General features: G+C 42.6%; 1 protein-coding gene across 4 annotated transcripts in view; it reads left to right on the top strand.

The window, feature by feature from the left end:
- Positions 1–2143: 2143 nt before the first annotated feature.
- CTTNBP2 (cortactin binding protein 2) overlaps positions 2144–19740 on the top strand; it is a gene marked incomplete at its 5' end in the record, with an annotated part of 137984 nt that continues 120387 nt past the window's right edge. For 2 of the 4 annotated variants that reach the window (XM_080936326.1, XM_080936325.1), the window contains 2 exons: positions 2144–2224; positions 13923–14030. In XM_080936326.1, the coding sequence (XP_080792452.1) occupies positions 2144–2224; positions 13923–14030 (189 nt within the window). Of the gene's footprint in view, positions 2240–13922; positions 14031–19740 lie in introns of all 4 variants that reach the window. The other 2 variants (XM_080936324.1, XM_080936323.1) reach the window with 2 other exon arrangements.

The raw sequence follows: 19740 nt of genomic DNA, 5'->3' as shown, positions 1-19740 counted from the left end.
CAGCCAGTTCACAGCAATGGCAGTTTTAGGATAGAAGCAAAAGGCTTGGGTTCTCTCTCCCATCCTGGATTTTGGCAGTTCAAACACGAGCTCTACTTTGGTTTTATGCCTTTTTTTTTTTTTCATTTACATACATACACATAAACAAGAGGGCAAAAAAAAAAAAAAAAAAAAAAAAAAAAAAAAGTCCAGGAATTGACTCCTTTTTCTGACATGACTCCGTTTGGGTTTTATTTAGAATGAAACCAAGCAATTTCTTTCCGGTGATGCAGTTAAATTTTAATGTTATTATAAAATATCCTCAAGTAAGTGAAGCATTTAAAAACTAAACTGCATGTCTAAGAGCATCTCTACTTCCCAGGATAAAGTGTTTTAGATTCCTGTCTGTAATTCCCAAATTAAATATATTATTTTATCCTCCTGAATCTCTATAGAAGCCAGCTCATTTTTTGGGCAATAATAGCTCAATCTCGGTATTAAGAAAACAGATGTACAAACACGAGCGATAAAAAAAAAAGGAATATCCTTGCTTATCTTAAATATTTACTATCAGTTCGAAATCTTTTAAGTCCAATGCTTTCCTTTCATCTTAGGAGTCTAGATAGTCTCATATTGAGCAATTTCAAGAGAGTCGTTGACTAAATATAAGAAAACGGTGTGGGGACCTAGAGTACAAGCCTAAGGGCTGAGGAGGTGAGCTGTCAGCCTGAAGCTCGGAGTCAACAAAGGGAACTCTGCACTCAGGATAACCTGCAGGTGGTTCCTAAGCTCTGACCCTTAACCTCCACCAGGTGTGTTTCCTGGGCCTCTCTTCCCAGGGGAACATCCTAGATTTTGTTGGCCAGTTCCTTTCAATGTCTTTGGAGAAAATATTTTCTCTGATTTGTGCCAATATTCGGTCCCAGTTCGGAAAGTGAACAGTTAAGGTGTCAGAACTGGTCCATAGGAGCAAACTGGGCTTTTGTTGTTTCCTCTTTGTTTGCTTTTGTTTGCTTGCTTGCTTGTTTTAAAGGCTTTGATCTATAACCCATGTGCTGAAAATGCCAGTCCCTCATCTTCCAGAATTTCAAGCGTGGGACTAGGTGGTGTGGAGATTTGGCTTCACGGAGACACAGTTTTAGTGCCTCCACCTGATTTGGTGCATTCAAAACAGTTTTAGGGATCTGGAGATTTGGGAAGGTCTTTGCCATAAGGTCTCAATAAGGTGATAGATTTTTCAGATCCTGGGAGTTGGCAGGAAAGGATGAGAACAGAATTAGAGGTAGGAGGCGGTAGGCTTGGGCCTAACTCATTCACACAAACTCCAGCCATCCATTTCCGTGTGACCATATTGACAAAGGTCCAAGCGTGTATCCTTGTGCCCTCACCTGTACAAAGGGGAGTTACTGTTCTCTGAAAAGTAGTAAGACATCACTGGATACTTGGTGGGTTTTTTTTTTTTTTTTTTTTTTTTTCAGAACTGACCTTAGGCTTGGGAGGGGATGGGGGTGGGGTGGGGGGAGATTCCCCCTTCCTTGAAATGAAAACCAAGCAGATAGGTAGCCACGGAGGAGGAGGAGGGATGCTAAAAACAGCTGGACACAGACTTTCAGCTGTGGGTTCGGACTTTCAGCTGATGGTTTTAGAGAGGACTAGTATCGAAAACGCGATAAAACAAAGCCGGGCGTCCAAACCAAGAGAGACAAATGCAGGCGACAGGGGCTGGGAAATATTAAGAAAGGCACCTCACTGGAGCTAATGGAAGTGAGGAACGCTTGCTAGATTTTAGATTTGTTTCACATCCAGGAGTCTGGCCTCCACGTCGGCTTGTGCCCGGCTGCCTAAGCAAAGATCTGGCCAGCCGGTCGCCTCGCGGGAGGTGTCTGTCTCCCCCGGCATCGGAGCCAGGCCGCCAGGGTCCGGGGCTGGTTCTAGGTCCCGTGGGAGCGCCCGGGGCGGGCGTGTGGGTGGGCGGGGCGCCGCGTCTCCGGCGCGCAGAGGGTTAAGCGGCAGGGGCGGCGCGGAGAGGCGGGAGGGGGCGGCCGAGCTCCGGGGCTGCGAGCGCGGCGGCCGCAGCCAGCAGCGGCTTCAGCGCCGCCCGAGCCGGGAGAGCTGAGCCCCGCCGCCGCTCCGAGCTCGCATTCGGATCCGCCGGAGCAGGAAGATGGCGACGGACAGCTCGAGCTGCGAGCCCGACTTGTCCCGCGCCCCGGGCGACGCGGAGGGGGCCGCGGCGGAGGCGGCGGTAACCGAGTTCCCCGGGCGCGGGGAACGGTGTAGACGCGGGCTGGGGGTGGTGCCAGGGTCCCCACTGGACACTCCCCTAGGGGTGCCCCGTTCGTTCCTGGGATGCCTTGTCTTTCTCTGGGGGTGCCCCCTTACTTGTACGGGGTTCCTTCTCCTTCCCCGTAGTCTCTCTTCCCAAGGGTTTCCCGTCCTTCTCCGGGACACCCTCTTTCTCCCGTGCCTCTTCCCTTGGATGCCCATTCCTTCCCAGGGGTGTGCCCTTCGTCTGTCCCTTTCCCGGGGTGTTCCCAGGGCCAGAAGCGGGTTCAAGTGGGGGAACGCCACCCCCTACTCGCAGGTGCTAGGGCCCGGATCGGTCCTTCTGGACCCTCCACACGCGTCCCTGGTGACCCCTTCGCCCACTCGCGGGGTGCTCACGGAGGATCTCAGTCCCCATTGTTCCCCCCACCCGGGCGCGGAGCGACCACGAGTCTCGGGGTGCCTGACACCTCTCGGGGGACCTGGGGTGGCAGAGAGGGAGAGGTGAGCCATCGCCAGGCAGGTGTGGGGATGCTCTTTGTGTGTCTGTGTGTGTGGAGGCTGGTGGGAGAGGCCCCACGAACACCAGCAGTTTGGGTCCTAGCTCTCTGCTGCTAGGTCAGTCATCTGTAGAGATGTTCTTCCCTAGCTAGCTAAAGCGGGGATTGAGCTGGGATTTCTGGACCTGGTGTCAAAACATTGTTCCCTTTCCCTGGAGTCTTGACTTGCTTAGGGGTATAACCGCTCCCTTCTTTGATACTCTGAATGCTTGCGTACACATACATCCCCTTCCTACCCTGCTTGGGGAGTCTTGACCCCTAAAGCCAGGTTGGAAAGCATTCGCAGGTTGGGGAAACAGCTCTTGCTAGAGCTGCAAAAGATCTGCAAAGAAAGACAGGTCTGGGAGCGCCTCCCACTCTTGGCCAAATCCAGCAGCTCTTTCGGGAAGGGGGGGGGGGGATTCCGAGTGAGACGGAGTGAGCTGAGCCCCGCATGGCGACCCTTCAGTGTCCCCCACCTCTAGATCCAAATCCTGGTCTGGGCAGCAGAGGGCAGGACCAGATGTAAACAACCCGAGCTGTTGAATTTCTTCCCACCTCTGAGAAGGGGAAAGAAGATGTGGAGGAAGGTACTTTGGGGTGTTAGCTTAAAGCAGAACGCGAGAGGAGGGGAGACTACTGACCCCCATCGTGCAAGTAGATTCTGGGCTCTGGGAACTTGGGGGGTGGATTGAGGTTTTCATTCTTTGCTAATAAGAACTTTAAAGATAATTCAAATGAAGCCTTTCCACTGGTGAGTTACTTTCTTTCTCTGACAAGGGGGAACTTGTCTATCAAAACAAGTCCCTCTGGGAGTTGAAATTATCGACCTTCCCGTTCTTCATGAGGAGGCGAGGGGAGGAGTGGAGGTGTGGCAGAACTCGATTCTTTATCCCCCAGGAAGGCTGATAGTTTGTTTAATCTAGTTAGAATACACCCCTTTGTGCCCACACTATTTCAAGCACAAGATAAACCAACACCAGCACGTGGTTTTTGATGTGTGATATAGAAGACTGTAAACAAAATTGCATTGTCAGGAATACTTTTGTTCCAACAAGGTCAGTGTTCCTTGTCAAGTGTCAGGAGCCTGATTCAAATTCGGATAAATTAGGAGCTTGATGATTTGACCTTTGTTAAGGGGAAGAAACAAGAAAAAAAAATATCTCCAGGAAAGAACCTGCTTCTTTATTCCCAAGGGATCCTGTAGGCGTCCAACCTGCTGTAACAGTATGTAGGGTTTTTTTAAAGTAACTGTTTACTTTTAAGTAAAAATGTTACTTTTTATCCTGTAAAATTGGGCTATATTTATTTTTTACAGGTAGTTTGCACTTGAAAAGGGGACTCTGAACATTAGCTACTTGAGTAAGCTGGTCTTTATTTATTTCGAGGCAGGGTCACAATTAGCTAAAGCTTACCCTGAACCCCACCCCCACCCTCACACTCTCTAAAGTCTGAAATTAGTCGCCCTTACCACCACCTGCCTGGCTTTAGGCTGTTTTTGTTTGTTTGCTTTGGCTAAAGAAAACAGAGAAATTCTGTTTGTCATACTTGTTTTTCATTTAATGGTTAAAAATTAAATCTATATTTTGCTTTTTTGCCAACAAAAACGTTAATAAATATATATATTTAAATATTAGTGAGATTTTTGCCTTGAAGAGATTTATTTCAGACTGGTTTACATCCTGTGGGATTTTATGTATACATTTGGCTACATAATCAAGCTAGTGAAGCCTCAAAGCCATTGGCTATTTTTGAAAGTGCATGTTTTCAGAGGGTTTTTTTTTTTTCTATTTAGATTGTTGCTTAGGAACTGGCTTAATTTATAGTTTGCAGTTTAATATAATTTCCAGTGGAATGTTTTAAATTTAGTTTGTTATCCTTGTTCTTCGTTGTTTAAATCCTGAAAGCACCTTGAGCTAGCAGCGCCATTATTCAATAGGATCCTGTTAATAGTCTATGTTCTGATCCATGCTGGGAGCCTGGGTTATTTTCAGTACCTTAGCCAAACGCGATGACTTTTATAGGCCATATTGCTATTTCTGCTCAGAATATAACTCTTTCTGCTAGGCAGTGTGGAAAGCAGAATCTGCTTTTTATTGTCACTGTGGAATTTGGGAGTGAGGAGAAAAAAAAATGGAGATCCATTTAAAGCTGTATTTGGGGAGGCAGCCAGCATTCTCCTTGCTCTAGGATTTCTGGATTAGCTAATATGCAAAGCGTAGGTATAGATTCTCCTGTGAGGGTTGCAATTACAAGGAATGCCTTGGCACGATTTTGGTTAAAAACACATCAGTGTTAAACTTTATGTGTTGCACCTTGTAGATTTTGTTTTCTAGGTAACAGTATTAAATGCAGATGCAATGAAAGGGGCCTTCTTTGCTAGTTTTGGTTTTTACTTTTGACAAAAATGAAATTATAGTTTCATAGTAGCTGGGGAACGTTGAAAATTTGATAGAATAATTTAAAAGGGAAATGCCATGAACTCAACACACATCACTCATCAATCACGAAGGTGGAAGCATCATGGGTAGGCAGCATCTTTACCACCTTTGACCCTTTAAAGCATGACTATGGTAAACTCTGCAGGACACAGAGGAGTCAAACCCTGACAGGTACAGAAAACGTGGATAGACATCTTAGGACTGACAACCAGAGAGAGGTTTCCTAGTGGAAGGATCTGGAAATGGTTCATGCGGGCACTGAGATTAATCCAGGTGGGAGGATATTTGTGCTGCTCTCTCAGAGAGAGAGGAAGGATAGGAACAGAAATGGCAGACAGTGGTGTGCACCCATGCCGTTTCTTGAGTTTCCTTCAGAGCCATCCCATGTTAAAGGCTTTCAAAGCTGAGTAGCGAGCTGTCACCATTTCAGCTATAGGCATTAGAACACAGCTTAGGTTTTGCAAAGTCTGAAGGATTAGGGTGGAGGTAATTTTTCCACGTTACACCGTTGCTTTCTAAACAATGGCTTGCATGTTTCTATCTGCATCTGTTCTGTTTATTTTTGCAGAGATCACTGCTGCTGCTAAATTTCCCATAGGAGCAATCTTGTGTTAAAAAGCATTTGCCCATTTGTGGTTGAATCCATACCAAAGCTAAATTACCAGTTGGTTCTGTTCTTATGTGTTTCCCATAAGTTTATATGTCGACAAAACGTTTTACAGTGTTAGTACTTCATCAGCAAGGACAGATAGCTGCTGTTCATCATGTGACCATCAAGGCTGTGGCCTGGGGAGAGTAGAAGCCTTTGAGAGTTGTATGAGTTGATTTCTTAAATAAGGGTCATTACTAGAAGCTCTTACAATACTTGATGTTAAGCAGCTAATTGGAAGACACACTCTGTAGTACAAGATGACATTGAAGATGTTGGTCTGCGGTTTATGATAGTAAACATTTCAGATGTTTCAGGTCTTAAGTCAATAAACTGACTTTCTTCATGTCTTTTTTCTTCAGTTATGAGGGTTGGGCCTATGGACAAGTGATTTTTAACTGAGCTACATCTTCAGGCCTTTGCATTAAAGTTTGTAAACATCTGTTCCTTACTGTGGGGTGGGCGGCGGCATACATGGCACAGCTTACATGTGGAGGTCAGAAGACAACTCCGGTTCTCTTCTTCCTTCTCTGGACTCCAGGAATCATACTCATTCCATCAGGCTTGGGCGACCTCTCTCTGCTCAGACATCTCACCAGCACCATTTTCTTTCCTATAGTTCCGGTTTCTAAGCTGCCTTTCTTAATGTGTCAACTGCTTTCCAGATTTCCGTTTTTAAATTTTGATTGCCAGTGTTATTAGTTTTCTTTTCAGTGTCTTGTCTTCCCTGTGATGACTGAGGCTGAGGATGGAAGGGTCATGTGTTGATGAACGTATTACTCCCTTTCTGGACTTTTCCAACATTAACGTTAATGCCACAGCACACATTAGGATGGAGAGGAAGGACTGGTTGATAGGGTGAGAGACAAATCCCAGAAGGTTTGAGCACAGGAAAAGATCGGACAGAAATGAAGGGATTAGTTAAGGCTTTGGAATAGTAGACAGGTACATGGGATACAGGAACAGGTACGTGGGATACAGGACTGGAGTTCAGCTTTACAAGTGCATAGAAGAAACGGACTCATCTCTCTGCTCATCCTCTGAGGTCGTGCTACTTCAGCTCATTTGAAAGGAGCCTTAATTAAATTCTTCTCCACTGATTGCATGCTGCAAGACTTATATTACATTTTACAAGGCCTTGTCTTGGGCTGGAGTGATATTGTAGTCAGTGAAGAGCTTGAAATTCACTTAAGAAAGCCCAGCATGGTGATGTGAATTCAGTTGGGGGAAGTTGAGACCAAAGGGTTTCTTTGGCTTCGGCAACCGTGGCTTAATGATGGAACCTGTCTCTACGAGCAAGGTGAGGCCAGCCATGGACGGATTGCCAAGTTTGATTTTGGTCTCCACGCAAGAACACACATTTATGTTTACATCCTCTCTCTCTCCCCTCCCACTCCCTTCCTCCCTCCCTTCCTCCTTCCTTTAGGCCTGTCTCCCTCCCCTCTTTCCCACTCTCTGTCCAGGAGTTACTGAGAGTAATGGCTATGGTAGCAATTAATGGTGAGGTTCTGCCGAGATTTTGGTTGTATCGATTGTAAATAACTTATACACAAAAACTACAGATGCTGTGTAAGGCATGCTTTGGACCATAGAGAAATAGTGATTCGAGTCCCAAACTCTTCACTTTCAGTAAAGAACTAGGTTGGTGATCTGTTTGAAGTCTATGGCAAGGACAGTATTTGTGAAGTGGGAACACAGCTGACATTTTGTTTGGGCATTTCATTATTTCACCAAAAAGTCACCAAAAATGATGCCAAAGACCCAAGTTCTTCAAAAGGGCTTGGTAACTCCAAGACCATCAATTTTACCTTCTAGGTCTTTGTTTATCTGAAAAACCATCGTGTTGGCACTTGACAGTCGCAGATAACCAAGATTTATTATGTGGTGTGTTACAAACTCCTTTGTGGCACTTTTTAGATGTGGAAGGCTTCTCACCAAAGGGCTGATTCAAGCCTCCTGTTAGGCTGCATGGGAATCTGAGTTGTGATGGAAAAGTATGTGGTTTCTGCTTTCTTTTGTTTTGCTAGTTTTCTGAAATGGACATTCTTAATTCTGTGAAAAGAAAGTGGAAGAAGAGGAAAGCTAAGAGGAGGAAAAGGTCTGCCCAAGTCACTTTTCTAGCCCCCCACCCCCTCCCAGCTTTCTTGTGGTTAAAATTAGCTATGCCCATGCCCCGGTTCCCTTCCTGGCATTGTCTCCTCATCACTGCTTCCTCCTCCCACACACAGTTGCTTGTCCAGTGTCAAAGTGTTCAGGCTTTGCTGCCTGCCTTGAGGTACGTGGAAGGCCCCGAGGTCCCATCAAGTCCAAAGGTCTTCCTCAGTTCCTTCCATAGTGTTACTCTATGTGACTGAAGGTGGCCCTGGAGTAGCCAGTCATCTTGTGTCTTAGTTACTCCCAGAGCCATAGCATGCTTTCTCTTGTTAGATAAAAGCCTGTGAAGATGTAATATTCTCCGAGCCTTGCCAGCTGGTGAGGACGGGGAGATTTTGCTTAAGCTGAGTTTATACTTTGGGGAAATGCACTAGGCAGGCTGTGATTAATTGCCATATGAGAAAATCCGACAGACTCTTAAGACTGAGTGGAGGAAGGGAAAGGTTTCTGCAGTCTACAAGAGCACACAAGCATGAAGTTGGCCCCATTTGCTGAAGAAAGATGGAATCCAGGGGTGGGGGTGAGAAAAGTGGGTTGGGGAAAGCAAAACCAGGGGTGAGAGACTTTTTCCCACTTCTCTTCCCCTCCCCTCTCCTCCTCTGAGATATACTCACACTCCCACACTTTTTTTCCCCCTGTCTTTCTTTCTGTTGTTCTGACAGGATCTCACCATAGCCCAGGCCAAGCTGGCTTCACCTGGCTTCAGCTTCCCAAGTGTTTAGGCCAAGGAATGAGCCACCACACCTGGGTATAGTTTTTGAATTAGTTTGAAGTCCTGAGGACCATATGTTTTTTATTTTCCCCCTTGAATTCATATAGTTGGTTTAAATCCAGGCTCTAAATATTTAGAAAGTTGCACCTAATTTCTAATCGTGTTAATACAGCATCCAAGATTTGAAAGGTTCACGATATTTCATCAGTTTCCCTCTGTTTAGCTTTTACTTGTCTTTAGAGAAACTGGCTGGCTTACAGAGATCTGAATGCAATTAGTTCTTAGTGTAAAGTATTAAACTAGGAAAAAACACATTTGTGTAACTTTGAAGCAAAAATGCAAAATCAATTTTCCCCATGAAATCAAGGCACTTGAGAGCTAGAGGAGGTTTTAGAAAACTGTCTAGTACCTGCTGTTTAGAGATTACTAAAAGCAGATAAAGCGACTTGCCCTCCAAATCTATCTCTTGCCTGGTCTTCAAGCCCTCAGCTTTCTCAGATTCCTTCCTACTTAAGCGTATAAAGGCATTGATGGATTTCATGGGGGCTGAAAAGGGGGGACTTAGTGTTGGAAGGGAAGAGCCTAGCAAAATGGCTAGCTCTGTGTTTGAGGGACATTTCTGTCACTGTTGCCCAGAATATCCCTTGCAAGCTTCTTGGCTCCTGTTATGGTTAGCATCTGGTGCCAATTTGACACAAACAAAAGTTTGGGAAGGAGAACTGTCAACTGAGGAATTGGCTATATCGATACAATGTCTTCTTAACTGATAACTGATGTGGGAGGACATAGCCTGCAGTGGGAGGCACAATCCCTAGACTTGCAGATAGATGTAGGCTGTGTAAGAAAGGTTGCTAACCATAAACCGGAGATCAAGCCAGTGGCCAGTTTCCTCCGTGATAAATACACACTGTACATTAATAGACATGACTTGTTTCATCTCAAGGCAGATGTTTTCTCTTTGACCAGTCTCAGGCAATTTGTTTTACAATAGGTGTTCAGAACAGTAGATTCAATGGGTTTGATTACTTTTCTGACAAATGACCTCAGGATAAATATATTTCATGTTCTTGTCTTAGGTTTCATGATTATTATTATTTCCTTAGTGTCTTTGTCATTGAAAGGATGTAATCTGGACTTACTGTTTGTTTTGCATTTTTTTAATTGGGAAATTACTTCAGTAATAAAACATAGTTTGAACTGTTTCTCTTGAGGGGGACAGTCTTCAGGTTTTCTTCAGTACTCTGAAGATCCTAAGGTTGTTATGTGAATAGCCATGTATTCTGTTATCTATCTTCTTTTGAAAATTAGATTATCATGATTGTTTTAAAATAAACATCATAAGACATAGGATAATTAAGCTTAGTCTTGAACCAAAATACATTAATGATTTTTTTTTTTAATATCCAAGATCTCTGTGCTGTAGGTTTGGGAGACCAAATCCACTTTAAGTGAAATAAAACCAGAGGACTTTGTTCATTTCTTCCCCTTTTCCCACCTCCCAGAGCTAATGGGACATGCTTGTCATCTCAGCTACTCAGGAGACTGAGGCAGGAGGATTGTAAGTTTAGGGTGTGTATGGGATACAAGAGTGACTTCAAGACTGACCTTCCAAACTCAGTGAGACATTGTTTCAAGATGGAGAAGTCAAAGGAGGCTTCAGATAATACCTAAGTGGTAAAGCACTGGCCTAGCATACATGCAGCTCTGGGTTTACCCCAGAAAATATCTAAGTGCTATGTGTGTGTGTGTGTGTGTGTGTGTGTGTGTTTAATCATCCTGCACAGGAACAAAGTTTTCTGATGGCATTTTTATGTGTTTAGCTTTATTACACCACACTCAACCCTCATACACATCTGGCCCTGGTATTAGCTTCAGAGCTTGCTCACCTTTTTGTTTTTTAGTAAGAAGCAGCAGAGTACTGTTAATGTGTACAATAGCCAGAGTCTTTGGAGCTCCTCCGTGTTTTTCAGGTACTTTCTTTCTCCAGGTTTCACTAAAGTGAGGATGAAGGTATCTGGTACTAGGCAATAGCAATCTGAAAGTATTATTAGAATTTTATTGTTGAAATCAAGCATTTAGTAATGCTTTACTGAGGAAGCAGAGGTGGAGTTGATGTAGTAGCAGTGAGATGAGCAGAAACTGTGTGTGTTCAAAATACTATATCACTTAATACTTGGTGGTAGAAGATATCTTTCTTTTTTTATTAACATTCTGAATGATACATTTGTGGTTCAGCAAGAACACTTGTAGCAGTGTGTTATTCCTTTAATAAATTTCCCTTTTATTGACATGATATACAGAAAAATGGAAGAGCTGGTTGTGGGTCACATGCCATGATGCCGCTGATGGAAGTAGGGCACGCTCTTAACAGGACTCTTACCAGGAATCAGGATCTTGGCACTGTCTTTTATAATTTATTAGTCCTTCAAGTAGAGAGCTTTGTTCATGAAACAAGAACAGTAAGACACAAAATTAATTAAAATCTTTGGAATAAGCAGCAGCAGCATCCATAAAACATTATTCTTTAAAGCACAGAGAAATTGTAGTCTCAGTGTGGAAAACTAGGATAAGAGTTGGTCTTCATTGTCAAGAAGCTGAGTTTCCTGAACTTGGGTTGGTTGATTTTAAAAAAACAAAAACTTAGGCAGCAACCTGCTCTTCTCTAGACAGATCATCTAGGCTATTAATAGCAATGGCTCATCTAAACTCTGTGCTGAATTTTACTCATATATTCTTGGGAAGTACTCAGAAGTAATGTACAGATTAAGTGTCAAGCTTTTCAACGTGTGGACAAGATCACTTAACGAAGTGTTTCTCAAAGTATTCTCCATCCTTCATCATCAGCAGCAACTCCTTAGGCAAATTCATACCCACCCCTACCTTCATTGGTTCCAGTTTTTGGATTGGAGCCATGCTTTGTCTATGACCAAGTCTCAGATGTTCCATCCACATGCCGAAGTTTGAGAACCATTGGAATATACAACCATCTGTAGGACAGAGTTATAGACCGTATATTGAACTTTACCACTTACGGGGAATGTCTACAGTAGCCGACTAAATTGTGTTTTTATTATTATTTGTAAAAAGAAGCCATTTAGTTACAAAGTTTTCTTTGGAGAACTATTTAGGTCTAATCTCTTGCCACTGTAAATCACAATTCTCTTCCTTAAAGGTTCCTTGTGAATGAGATATGACTGGCTCTGGTCCTGTCTTCTGACAATTCCTGAAGTCATGGGCTTTGCTGTGATTGCTCTTGTGTATTCATAAAAGTCTCATGTCATATACTTAAATCCCAAACCATTTCTCATTGGCTGATTGATAGGATTTAATGTGATCCTCACACATTGCATCCTGGAGCATTGGTGCTGTGTACCACATGCACAGAAAAGCCAGGCTCAGGCTCAGGATCAGCTGGTGCACCAGTTTACTGTTTACTAGTTGCAGGAGGTGTATATACTTTCTGACTCCTGAGTTGTAGTTCTTTTCAACTAAAAATAGGGGCAATAGTGTCCTTTGGGTTAAATTTGAATATTTAAGAATACTTTGGAAAACATTGAGCACAACATAAATATGCAATCCAGTTCCAGAATGCCTCGAAGAACAACTTCTGAGCTCAGATGTCTGGAGACATATGGTGATGAACTAGGTTGTCATTAGGTAGGGAGTAAGTGGGTTTTGTCAAGGGTGTCTACACAGAGTGCAGAGGGACCATGGGTGTTTGACAGGGACCTGGTACTCTACACCAATTCAAACTCTACTAACATTTTGAGCTGAGTTGCTCAGCTCCAGCTATAAAATGGATGCCAGAAGACCTCTATGTAGAAGTCATAAGTAAAGAGGTTGGTATTGAGGACAAGAATTTAGAGTCATTGGTTATCTGTGCAAGGCTAAGTGAGAACTTGAAAGCACTCACCAGGGAAAGTTGTAGATTAAAAAATGGTAGGGCTAGAAGACTGTGGGTTATGGAATAGGACTACCATGACCCTTGTACAGACTCCTCATACTGTTCCTGAGTCTCAAAGAAGCCATTTCCTCCACGCCATGAACCATATCTTAACCTTTATAGAAGGGCAAGAAACTACATAGGTTTATTTATCTCTGTATCTTGGTAACAATGTCACCTGATGACATATCAGGACAACTATATTGGTGATGGTTCAGGCTAATTGAAAGCATCTCTTTCTGCTTGCCTCTGTGTGTGTGTGTGTGTGTGTGTGTGTGTGTGTATGTGTGTGTGTTTGTGAGAGAGTGGGGGGAGAGTTGACAGTATGAAGAAGAATTTGTTCCTTAGACAGGAACGTTGTTTTTCAACTCTGGATTCTTGCCTGTGGCATTGGAAATCTGAGAAAGCTTAAATATCTGACTTGAAGAGCAGACTGAGTTTTAAAACGCTTAGTAAAATGTTTAGGTTTTCTAATGTAGTCTGAATGGAAGATGAAACTCTTCTTCACGACCTAAGTAACACATCTGTAGGCCAGATTGGGGTATAGATTGCCAGCTGGTGGCCTCTGCTCTAGAATGTTCTGTAAACAAGATCTGTTATTATTGGAGGCCCTGGAATTTATAATACCCTCCCAGGAGCCACTATGTCAGGGACCCACCAAGGAATACATCTGTGTTTGCTTGTTACCCTCAAAATTAGTGCCCTCCCCCACTCCCATCCCATGGCCGGGCCTGTTTTGCTATCGACTCCAGAGCCTTTTAAGTTTGGGCTGCATAGTTTGGAGAGATTCTAAGTCCAGATGTTTAGGCAGCCAGACAACTACATCTCTTTTGAGGGTAGTTTTCTCTCTCTAGGAGAGAATATCAGTTCTGCACCCAGCTGCTGTTTCGAAATGATCCATAGGTCCTTCATGTCTATCCTTATTGGCCTCTTTTGTATATATGCACATTTATGTATGAGCATATGGAATGTACATGTGTGTACATGTATGTGGAGACCAGAGGACAATCTTGGATGTCATTCTTCAGGCATTGACTGCACCCCCCCCCTTTGTAAAGGCACAGTTGCTGATTGACCTAGAATTTGTCAAGGCTAGAATGAAGAGCTAGTGAGCCCTGGGAACTCCCAGCTCCTACTTAGTACGTGGGTTGATCTCCCAAAGCCATCATGCTTGGTTTCAGATATCCATCTTCTTCAGGAAGGATGTCAGTACTGACTTCATTTTCAATATCCCTTCCAGAAAAAGGAGTTTGATGTGGACAACCTCAGCAAATCAGAGCTGCGTATGCTCCTCAGCGTGATGGAGGGTGAACTAGAAGCCAGAGACCTCGTGATTGAGGCCCTGCGGGTAAGAACATTCTGAGGGTGTACCTCTAACATGTCTAGGAGGGGAGCAATGGCAGAAGAGCTTTTCTTCTTAACTTCCAAATCACTCACATTCACGGTGTTAAATCAGGTTAATGTAGACTCCTCACTCAAAACATCAGCCTTAACAAGACAGACAAACTGAAGCCATGTGGTTGTTGAGACACTGAGAATAAACCATCAAAAATGGTAGACTTGAGATGTCCACTGTGTTAATCAGGGATTCTTCTATGCATCGCATATTTGACCCTTGGACATACAATTTTAGAAAGTTAGTATTTTGATGTCTTATATGTGTATGAGATCTGTCAGAGAAAATTAAGAGAGTCATTAATAAAAATATTGCTGACTGACAATCTATCTTTTTACCTCTTTTGTAAGTCATGAGTGATGTTTTCCATTTTCAAAAATTCCAGAGTTGAAATGAAAATGTCTTCAAATTATTTTTATCAGAGTCTCTAATAACTTAAAGATATTTCCGTAATAGCTTACAAAGAATGACATTCACCTTAATTACATTTGCTTTTGGAAATAATGTTGAATTCTCTTGATGCAGTTTTCTGACAGGAACTCTTCTACAACCTGACTTGTTTTGGTTGATCAGTTGGCTATAGATTTTGCTTTTTGGTTTTTGTTTGTTTTTGTTTTGTTCCCTCTTCTATACCCATTTGTATGTAATTATATATATTTTGACTCTTGGTATTTTCACAAAAAGGATTTTAATTATTACATACAAAGCATGGGTTTATCTTATTTTACTAAAGATTATTTCTTTAAACTTTCTCCTAGGAACCTTATTTTAACATGTGAGAATCTGTAACATGTCAGCTGATTTTGTTGCCTGTGTCAAGAGCTTTTATGGTGAAGAAGAGAACTAGGGATGGCAGACAGTCACATAGGATGTGCAAGGAAGAGTGTTCCCAGCTTTTCAGGGGCACAGGCAGCTGTACAGGGGTGAGAACTTGGGCCTAGGTAGGAGTGGAAACACACATCTTAATTCCACATCTAGAAATTGTTTATTATCACTTTCATGGGCAAGAACAGCTTGCTCATTCAATGGGAGTTCAGTTGTATCATCATGAGCCAGCACCAGTGTGGGGATATGGCCTTTTAAAGAAGGAGCTTTATTCAGTAGACATTGACACAGTTTGGTTGTGAGTGTTGTCTGTTCTGTTCCACATTGAGAATATAGCTGTTAGCATTTTGTTTAAGCTTCGTCCCACAGTTACTGGCAAGGGCCAGGTGTGCTAGACTCACTATAAAAGGGGCTACTTGCTCCCTTCCCCTTTTCTTTCTTGCCTTCTTGCTCTTGCTCTGTCCTCTCCCCCCGCCACTACCTCCCTCTCTACATGCCCATGGCTGGCCTCTACTTTTCTATTCCTCTCTTCTCTCTCTCTCTGCCTTTCTCTGTCTTTACTACCCTCTCAACTCCCCTCCCCATGCCCTGAATAAACTCTATTCTAGACTATACTATCCTGTGGTTGGTCCCTCAGGGGGAAGAGATGCCTCAGCCCCCCAGGGACCAGAGGAGGCACCCCCTACTCCCATGCCTGACGACACATCTACAAAAACATATTCCCTCTCCCCTTATTTTTCTTATACATACAACAATAGTACTAACATCTGTGACTCTTCTACAGAAAGCAGTCACCAAGTCACATACAGAATGCAGGACTCCACCTTGTCTTTGGGTGTTCTTCTATTGTGTTAAGGTGAAACACACTGGCTCTGTGCACCTTCACACTGCTTACTCACACCGTCGACACGTAGCCGATGCTATGTTCTTATGTTTTAGAAAGCACACGTAGTTTTCTTTAATTGTGATATCTCCAGCTGGAAGAGCACAAGTAAAGGTTCACCAAGTATCAAGTGTGTATCTTCAACAGGATCAGAATTTGAATTACAAGGAAGCTTAACATGGCACAGTGGGTGGTTTGAACCCTACTCAGATTCTATTTCTCATGCTCATGAAATAGTTCCATGGTGCTTTGCTAACCCACCATGGATATTATAGATAAATTGGATGTTTAAGTAGGATGTATTAAAGTAAGAAGTAAGGAAAATAAAAGTAAAAATCTTAATCATTATGATATGCATTTCCTGTTCTCTAATAGAAAGTAACTTACAGTGAGTAGGGGAGATTTTGGAGGACTTGGGGGAGGGTAAACTGGAATCAGAATGTATGGAAAAATTTTATTTTCAATTAAAGAGAAATAGAAAATATGAATTGTCATTTATGTGCATGCTCCATTGAAGATATGATGAGGTTATGGCTGATTGCACCTATTTATAGCATTGCTATAAAAACACAGTTGCAAGAGAATCCTGATCCACGCCCACCATCATGTTGATCACATGCAGTGAGGTGGTTTTACTGAAGCAGTGGATGTAAAGTTCCCCGAAAAAAAGTGTTAGCCAGGCGTGCTGGTGATGCAGCTCAGCACTGGGGAGGCAGAGACAAGTAGATCCCTGGACGTTCAAGAAAGGTGTGCTCTACATAGCAAGACCTCTTGTCAAACAAAACAAAACAAACAGAAAGAAAGAACCAAAGAAAGAAAGCGTACACATTGACATGGAAACTGAATCTCTAGAAAATTCAGTTAAAAAAAAATAAGTTATTTATTAACAAGGAACTCCTCTTTTATCTCAAAATGGTCATACTGAAAGTTCTTTTTTTTCCTCTTTCTTACAACTTTATTTTAAAAAAAGAAGGATACATATACATATTTTAAAGGCATTTTGGCATAACACTATATAAACATATTTTTGTCAGTACTTAATTCTTTTAGAGGTGTGATAACATGCACTGAAATACTGAAAGTTCTAATGAGAGGAGTAAACTCTCATTAAAGGTTAGAGGAGGACTTGCAAAATTCCTGGAGATCCAGGCCGATCTCTGAGTTTAAGGGACAGCCTGGTCTCTAGTGTGAGTTCTGGTATACCCAGGGGTAAACAGGGAAACCTTCTATCAAAAAAACCAAAGAAGAAGAAAACAAACAAACAATAACAAAAACAAAAAACAAAAACAAAAACAAACAAACAAAAAAAACCCAAGGTCAGACTTTCCTCCCTGCCCCTTAAGAGCAGTTAACAAGAAAAACCAAATTTTCTGCACTGCTTCAGCATAGCCGGTGGAGAAGCACTAGCTGAGACAAGTCTCCTATGTTTAAAGACTGAAATCAAACAGAGCATGTGGAGCCCTAAAAGAGGAAGATACATCCAGGACCATACGTGGGCTTACACAGGAGCCTTCCTGGTTGTCACAGACCTTCTATGGAATTCAGTGTGTGAGATCTTCTTAGAGGTTTTCTTAACAAAGTGATGTTTATGATTTATTTAAATATTTAAAGATCTGGTTTAAAGAGTGGGTACTAATGGAGTTTTCACATACCTGTGGTACCGAAGTAGACTCAAGTACCAGGATTTACTATTGTCCTGCTCTAATATTGACTTGGGTTCAAATGTGTCTTCCTTCTAGTTGCTGATAACATGTATCAGAACATGACTTACAGTTACTGGCCAATTGATGCCACAGACAGAAATTGACAAGAAGGGTGTAAAGAATTTTATTTCATATTAGTAGATAAACTTAACTATAAGTTAAGAACCAAAAGCTCTTTAAGCAGTATCAAGTGTAGCATGTGTCTGCAAATAAAGTACATTTTTTGTTGTTTTTAGTTAAAAAAAAAGAAGATATTTGAGCTTAATACTTGAAACCAGGGATAACTGATTTGTACCCGGGACTGTGTTAGATTTGCGAATGGTTGTATTGTGAAGCACCTAGACACTTTATAATTTAGAAATGTGTTTAAGACTGAGCTGTTTCACGTTCTAAATCACTTTATCCTGTATGTTTCGACTTTCAAGTTATAAAAAATTTCATTGATCATTGGATAGGTAACAAGAGACTTTTCAGAAGAGTCTGTAAATATAAGTTTGGGGCAAGGCCAATGATATTATGCATCTTGGCATTTTTTTATGCTTTTCTTTTTAAGACTAAAAGCAGTTACCATATAAAAAGTCAGTAGCTTTACAACAGCAATTACTTTAGAAAATTTGTAAACAATAGTCTACCTGGTTTTGCTCTGTAGGCCAAGATGCCTCAGCCTCCTGGGTGCTGGGATTGCGAGCATGTATCGCCACGCCCACTTCTCAGAACATCCTTTTCTGTTAAGAAGAAAATTGGGTTTTAAAAAGAGCAGCCCTGACTCCCAGCATCGGTTGGTGCAGCTCATCTGCATGCCTGTTTCCCCTTCTCTTTCGGGAGAGAACTGAACACTGACTATACTAAGGATAGAAAAATCCTCCTCTCCAACTGTATAAATAGGCTAACTGTAGGAGGCAGATTCTCAGTTATTTGCATCGGAGCTTTAAAAACTTGGCCATTTTAGCATTTCCTTGTATAAAATGCTCTTTTAGCTCCAGTAACCTTGGGGACTATCAAAGGGCATTAATGCCTATACAGTGAACTATGGAAACAGCTGCATAGGAGAGCTGAAGGACTGGAGAGGTTCCTTTCTCTCTTAGTGTTTGGAAGCTCACTGGTGGGAGCTGCAGAGAGCTAGCTCCGTGCCAAGTCCTCATCTAACTGCCGGGATATTTCTGTCTCACTCCCTGAGGGAACTGGACTCCTGTGTGGTGGAAGGTTGACACTGAGCAGCTCCACATGCCAACGTATAGTGAGAGGACCGGGAGGGGGTGACCAACAAGCCACTTTTAGCTGCAGCTTTCTTTGCATCACGCTCAAGACTTCCTGAGGTTGGATAGGGTGGCGAATTATTGCAGTGCAGGAGGCTGAGGCAGGAGGATTTAGAGCATGAGGCCAGGGACATAGTGAGACCCTGTCAAAGATAAACAAAAAGGTGTTCAATGGATACCTACTAGACACCAGGCAGAACGTTAAGGTGAAGTTAAAAGTTCATGAAGTAGAGACATTGTACGCCAAACGTATCAGAAAAGTGTTGTATCCCAACTCTGGATATTTTAAAATCAATTCTTCCCAGTAGTGTCATTTATGCCGGACTTTGCTTTTTCTCCAACTGTCACTGAGCAGTGGTTAGTGTCTTTGTAGTTCGATCCACATTTTATAATCAAGGAAAACAAAAGCCTGACCATTGGGCTTTAAAGTGATATTTAAACTAAAGCAGGGTCTTCTCAACCTCAGCACTGTTGAAATGTGGGGCTAGATTCTTTTGAAGAGAGGAGAAAGTATCCATTATACTTGTAGGAGGTCAGCGGCATTTCACATGGGCCCTCCCCCAACCGGTGCTTGTCACAGCATCGCCACAGATCTGATGAGAAGGAAGCTCTATTCTGAGAGACACGATTGCTCCCATGGGCTCAACATCATTCTAAAGTTGTGTTGGCCATGAGACATGTCACCTTAAAGCCTTTATTTGGGGAAACAAAAACAAAGCCCTCTAAATGATTTGAACCCTCTTCACTACCATGGTTTCCTTGTGAAGCACTGACTCTTCAAAGCTAAAGATTAACCTGAAAAGGCCCATTTCTAACAAATTTTATGACCCTCTCCCAATATGCCATATATTTTACTATTTAAAATTGTGGTATAGTTTCTTTTCTAGAACTTAAGTGCTTTTACCTTTCAAAGTGAAATATGCTTATGATTGTAATTTCTCATACGGTGCAGGGCAGTTAACCCAGAGCTTCCCACAGAATAACCAGGTGTCCAT

Source organism: Micromys minutus (assembly GCF_963924665.1).
Source record: "Micromys minutus genome assembly, chromosome: 23".
In the NCBI taxonomy this organism is placed as follows: domain Eukaryota; kingdom Metazoa; phylum Chordata; class Mammalia; order Rodentia; family Muridae; genus Micromys; species Micromys minutus.
This window is presented reverse-complemented; position numbering and strand designations above follow the sequence as displayed.